At 35.7% G+C, this 6,781-nt stretch overlaps 1 protein-coding gene across 1 annotated transcript; it reads right to left on the minus strand.

Annotated features, from left to right (window-relative positions):
* Positions 1-1,663: 1,663 nt before the first annotated feature.
* On the minus strand, positions 1,664-2,778 carry LOC106338724. Its single transcript, XM_013777632.1, has 5 exons — positions 2,769-2,778; positions 2,576-2,670; positions 2,335-2,483; positions 2,118-2,205; positions 1,664-1,993 (listed from the first exon to the last, which is right to left on the minus strand). Exons 1-5 carry the CDS (start codon positions 2,776-2,778, stop codon positions 1,664-1,666), a joined length of 672 nt encoding a protein of 223 aa, XP_013633086.1.
* Positions 2,779-6,781: the final 4,003 nt, after the last annotated feature.

The following is a 6,781-nucleotide window of genomic DNA, read 5'->3' on the forward strand; positions in this document are numbered from 1 at the left end:
AAAATGTATATAAAACAATTTTCTATTATATTATCTTAATATTATTAAAAAATAAAACTAATTATTAATAAAGTATTCATAGCAGTGTATAGGATAGTATAATCTATGTGATATTAAAATTATGTACTTATAAGAAACTATAAATACTTTAGTAACAGTAATTTTACTTTTATAATACAAACAAATAAATAGCTAAGTTCAAAAATAACAATTTATAAAAAAAATGTAAATAGGAAATCAAATAATATTTTAATAATATTAATAAAAATATATTTTACGAAATTCATCTTTTTCTTAAAAATATTGCAAAATTAAATTAAATTTTTAAAGCAGACTCGCGCGTAGCGCGAGTAAAAAATCTAGTTATTAAAAGAGTTTAGTAGATATAAATATAAAAAATATAGTCAATCTAACATCTATGATTCATAAATATAAATATTTAAAATATAGTATATTTAAGATCTATGATTATAAAGTAAACAATAAATAAATGTTAAACGAATATAATTATCATATATAAAACACATAATTATATAATTATGAAATCCTATTATAAATTACTTAAGGACAACAAACGCATAGAAACTGGATTAGGATTTGTGTTACCTGCAATTTGGAGAGGGGGGTGGGAGGTGGGTTCTCCATTCCATTGATATGGCGATTCCTATATTCAATCAGATTGTAAATTAGTATTTTTGAATAGGATTGTAATTTTTTTGGGTTATATTTGATCTGGCTTATTATAAATTTAGAGCACTTACACTGTTTTCTTGGAGGATTGACTTGATATGAGTTAGTTGACGTTCTCAATGGTGATCTGTAAACCGTTTTCAAATATGTGAGAGAGGAATTATACGCTTAAGAAAAGTGGAGAGGAAGTTTATTTTTAGATAATGAACTTATTCCTTAAGGAATCGTATATTTTTGTTTCCTTATGTTTGTGGAGAGGATCTGTATTTAATTACTTGATTTTGACTTCATGTCTAAGTGCTAAAATTATGCACTCAATCACGTTGTGGTTATTATTTGATGTGATCCTAAACTTATGTTGGTCAATGATAAGAGATAATCACGATGTGGTTATTATGCAGTTATTCCTTCACGTTGTTATTAATTTTTTTTTTGTAAAAGAAAAGGGTTAAACCCGGGTCTATTAAAGACACAGACCTAACCCCCGGGTGGGAGGTGCAACCCACGGATGGATCCTCTCCCGGGTATTCAAATGGACCGTAAGCATGGACCCATATCCACGTGGCCACATGTGGAGCTAATAATTTCGCACTAGAGGGGAGTCGATCCCTGGCCTGGACCAACAGGGCAACTCCTCCTGTAGTGGAAACCAAAATCCTATATTAATGTATTGCTTCTTCTAATCTATGAACTACCTGCATTCCATGTCATAGAAGTGTCTCAAATATACCTTAGAACCTGTTTTTTAAGTCATAAACAATAAACTGACCAGAGTAATTCTGAAGAAGCAGATTGATAAGCAAATAAACATGATTATTAGTTAATAATCATGCAAAGTAGTTAAAATGTGTTCAACCAACAAAACACTGAAAAGCAAAAAAAAACTGAAAGGAAACATAAGTCCATACTTAAACGGGAAAAAAGACGTAAAGATCAATGAAGCATGCAGTACGTGAGATGATGATCGGAAGCGCTACTTCTCACATCTTGGGCGCTTAGATTTCTCTGGATCAGCACTTGCAGAGGTCCTGTTACTCTCCTCATTTGCAGAATCTCGACGACTTTTAGAAGGTTCAAACACTTCATTTCCAGTCTGCATTGTTTCCTCGGACGTTGCAGCAATGTTGTTTCCAACCGAGGCTTCTGTGGGCGGTGGTGTATCTAGAGAAAGGATCTTGGTGACAGTTATAGCTCTGGTATTGCCTGAGAAGTTGTGCTCTGTAACTTTGACACAAAACTTATGTGTATGTCCGATGGTGTTGATCAGAGGCACCTCATGGTCAGGTCCTTCGTTTTTATTAGCCTTGCATTCAAGTACAATAGTGTGAGTTTAAATTATTTAAGAGTATAAACTGATGATCAGTTTGTGTTCAAGTACAATATTGTGAGTCTAAATTATTTGACAGTATAAAGTGATGATAAGTTACCTCAAAGTAGCTGTTAACCAACTCGGATGCGTGCCTCCCAGTCAACTCACGACCAGCATCACCAAGTAGGACAAAAAATGCTTGTTCACTGTTGTCATAAACAGAAATCTTTGCACAGTACATGTTATCAAAGAATCAGAAGCTAACGTAATAAATTCAATTATCAAAAACTAATATCAGTGAAACCGTAATTGAATATTCAGGCGAGAGAACATACTGTGCAACACCAGTTGTGTTGACCTTCCCACATCTTGTGTTCGTACAAATCAACGAAGTTGCTCCCTTGGTAGCCTTACTATGGCAAGCACTGCATGCAATATAGTACCAAGCAGAGCCATGCACAACATCATCAATCGTGGCCGTGCACTAAAAAAAGGCATCATGCAACAGTGTATAAAATCTGATATAAATATCTAAGCGTTTCAAAACGAGTAAGAAATATTTAGCTTTATTTTTACCTTTGCAGATTTCTGAGTCATGTAAGAGAATATGTCTGCTATAGTCAGCGTCTCACGCTTAGTTCCCACCTCCGCACTAACCTGATTAGCAATCTCTAATATTCAATTTCTATGGTGTGTACCCAAACATCATCAGCTGTGTAGATCGGTTCAATTTTGAATTACTATGGTCCGATATGCCACTATTACCAACCCACAGCCATGTCATGGACCGATGAAAACCCCGAAAGACGTTTTTTCAAGTGTGATGACAGGAAAAGCCCTCTGTTTGGCAAAAGCAAAGTCTGTTGGAGGCTAGGGACAAGATCCGTTACCAAACACAAGAAATCAATTTGTTGCCAGATGCAGTTCGACAAGCAAATGCTCAGATAGCCACACTTGAACTATCTTGCTCCTATGGTCCCACCAATGAACACTTGAAGGCCATTGAAGATCTCGTCTGAGGACAAAGCATGGAGAGAGAGAAGCTGTTCTGCCCACTCGTTGTTTATTCCTAGGGAGGGTTCATTGCAGCTAGAGATGACAATTGGGTTGTACCGACCCGCCTTGTCCCACCCCGCCGCGGTACACGGTCAATGCGGGTCTTGGCGGTACATTCCCGCGCGGGATGCGGTCACTAGAAGTGCTGCCCAATCCCGACCCGTGACTTGCACAAGCCTTGGCGGTATAGGCCCGCAGGTGTGTCAAAGCCCCAGCATCAAACTCTCACCCACATTACTAACAAGTCTAAAATATGCTGACGAAACTATACACAAAGCAACGAACCTGCCTCGATGCAGTTCCTCTTCCACAAACTGCTTGCAAGTCTGAAGACACCAGAAGAAGATCACAATGGCCATCAAGGTTTTGCAACTTTAGCCATCGATCGCAATGTACTTGTCAACTTTTTTGTCTACAAAGTCACGAAGTCAAACAATGCTCTACTAGAAACATAGAAAGAAAGAGATCTATGTAAGAACACAAGCATATACTAGTAACCTAGTTATTATGATTATCATAGAAACTCAATTAATATAACATGTTAAAATAAAACACCTTGTCAACGGTCTGCTTTCGTACCTAAATTCCATCAGCTCTTATCATAAGCAATGGAGACGACAAAAAAAAAATAGAACAGAGACTAACCTGAGGTCCTTTGCCTTATAGTTCGGAATGCAAGTGTCCTTTGCACTCTCATATCATTCTCCTCCTTGATCATAATACAATCCCCCACTCATCACATGTCATTATAAAGAAAAAGTTTTAGAAAATTTATGACTTAAGTCACTTGAGTTTATACGATCAGAACATTAAGAAACTACTGCCATGAGGATAACAAACAACAGTGCCTAGTTTAATTTTACAGACCAAACATACTTCTGACTTCAATATCAAGACAAAGAAGGAAACTTTATAACATACAACTACACACAAGAAAAACAACACCAACATGAAAAAATGCATATTAGCAAACATTAATTGACTTGATGATAACAACAAGAACAACTTAAACACTCCAAGTATTGTTGAGACGAAGCTGTTTATTAAGAGCCAACAACGAGACAGAACAACTTACAGGATTGCTCAATGTGTAGCCGCTTGATAAGAGACAAAAGAGTCCCCATATTTTGTTTTTATTTCACTGAAGATCATATAATCGACAACAAAGAGTTAGACCTTCTTTTAATCTTTCCTCACAAATTAAATCACAGTAACGAGCTAAAGAACATGTAAACACAATTTTTTCCTTAATTACCTGAGGCCATCGTTCTTGAATCGTGGCTAAAGAGGAGATGAAGAAAGAAGATGAAACCGAGAAGAGACTCTTCCTTGATTAAACGAGGATACAAAGAACATGCATGGCGACGTTATGACAGATCGAAATTGACGGTTCGAATAAGAAAAGAAGCCGGAAGAGATCGCCTTTATACCCGCCAGAAAAGAAGCTAGAAGAAATTGCCATTTCTCTTTGTTTTGTTTGTCGGTGAGAGCTTCATCTTCCCACCTTCAATCCTCGTTTCACCTTGATTTTGTACTCTTTATATTTAGCTTTCGCCTTCAACCGCACTTGAATCTCTTACAACCGCCGGTGAATTAAATATGAGAAGTTCTAGTTGATTCAACTAGAAGATTCATTACTGGACCACCTTCATAGAAGATGCCAATTTCTACTGAATCTTCCTTAAATCAACAGAGTAATTCCAACATCACCATCGTCCTTTTCATCTGAGATGTTCCATTTTCATGTTGACTTACTCTTAATACATAAGAGAGAAATAGCCTCATAGAAAAGGGATCTGTGCTCAACCAGCAAAGAAGAAAAGTTTCAAATCCAAACATCAACGGAATATGAATTAGCCCAGCGAAAGAGATAAAACAAAAAGTCGACTAAGCGAAAAGTTTATCCGCAACGGAAGGGAATTTTGATCTAGCGATCGATAATATTATCATCATAAACAAAAAAAAACAAACAAAAAGAGGGATGGTGACCGGTGGCAAGTTGCTCACCAGCCACCGGAAATGATTTCAAGTTCTGTGTAAGTCTAGAGAGAAGTTGGAGGTGTTTAAGAGAGAGACGTTAAATATGTTTCAACCTGAATCAATGAAAAATATAAATAAAACATGACGTAGTAGGCTATCTCATGGAAAGTAATCAAATTAGCCCTAGTCGGAAAATATCTATTCTAATTACCCAATCTATTTTCTCATTGCCCCACATTTTTTTCACTATTTTCCTCTTTCCCCTGCTACCCTTTCTTTTTATATTAGTTTTTTTCTTTCCCGCAACCCTACGTACCTCTCTCTTCTCCGCGGACCCCACGTTCCTCTCTCTTGCTTGCGGACCCCACTTTATTGTATTACTTTAATTTCACGTGGACTTCTTTTTCATAAAGCACATTAAACAGAATCTATAAGGGGTCCCCACTTCCAGATGTTTTCTTTCTATTATAACATGTGTCCATCATTTTTTATTCCCTAACTATATTCGATTTTATATGTTAATGAGCTCTATTTAACGATTTTGAAAGTGATTATTGAAGTAACTTAGTAGCATTTTTTTATGAAAATTTTGTAGAAATGTATTATTTACGTTTTATGTATTAAAGGTAACGAAAAATATCAAAGATTAGTTTTAAAATCGTGGAGGTTTTTTAAAAAAATATGTAAATGAAGTTTAAAAAAGATTATACATATTTCTCTATATTTAATACCGTTTTGAAGGAAAAAACATTAAAATGGTGTTAGATGATAATTTGGGTTTTGTAATACGTTATTGGTCGTTTAAAACACCTAAATTGATGAAAACTAAAGTTTTAGGTATATTGGTAGAAAACAAATACAAAAATGATGTTTAAAAGAATATTTCATCCAGGAACTACTAACAAAAATGGGCTTCGATCAGCATTGGATCCAATTAATGATGGAATGCATTTCCTCGGTTCAATATAAGGTTTTATTAAATGGGCAACCAAAAGGACATATAATACCACAGAGGGGATTACGACAAGGGGATCCTCTATCTCCTTATTTGTTTATTATGTGCACGGAAGCTTTGGTCGTGAATATCAAAAAGGCAGAAAGAAATAAGCAACTAACGGGTCTAAAGGTTGCTAGGGCTTGCCCTCCAATTTCCCATTTACTCTTTGCAGATGATGTCTTTTTTTTTGCAAAGCTCAGAAGGAAGAATGTCAGACAATTCTTAGGATCCTTAAGAAATATGAAGGGGTTTCAGGACAACAAATAAACTTTGACAAATCATCGATTCAATTTGGACACAATATTTGTCATATTTTATTAGGTTTTAAGTTTTTATATAGGTAACTGATTTATTATTATTTATTAACCGAGTAGTGGGGGGTTCAAAGGTGCAAGTTTTTGGATTTGTTCAGGATCGGTTAAATAGCATAGTAAATGGATGGACTTTTAAGTTTTTTACCAGAGGAGGTAAGAAGGTGATTATAAAATCTGTGGTTACAGCTCTGCCAAACAATGTGATGTCATGCTTTCGAATCCCGAAAACGGTAATGAAGAAGTTAGTGAGTGCTGTGGCACAATTCTGGTGGAGTCCAGGGGGTAATAAGAGAGGTATGCATTGGAAATCATGGGACAAACTCTGTAGTCCTAAGGATGATGGAGGTTTGGGATTTAAGGATCTTAGAGACTTTAATACAGCTATGTTTGGGAAACAATTTTGGAGATTAATGGACAAACCTAACACGCTTTTTT

The sequence above is a fragment of the Brassica oleracea genome, chromosome C4 (genome assembly GCF_000695525.1).
Source record: "Brassica oleracea var. oleracea cultivar TO1000 chromosome C4, BOL, whole genome shotgun sequence".
NCBI classification, from domain to species: Eukaryota; Viridiplantae; Streptophyta; class Magnoliopsida; order Brassicales; family Brassicaceae; genus Brassica; species Brassica oleracea.

Bases quoted from the DNA above. Each gene is read 5' to 3' on its own strand.
- LOC106338724 (XM_013777632.1), bottom strand. The intron at 2,484-2,575 runs GTAAAAATAAAG...GCCTTTTTTTAG, and splicing joins TGACTCAGAAATCTGCAAAG to TGCACGGCCACGATTGATGA. The intron at 1,994-2,117 runs GTAACTTATCAT...CTTGAATGCAAG, and splicing joins TGGTTAACAGCTACTTTGAG to GCTAATAAAAACGAAGGACC.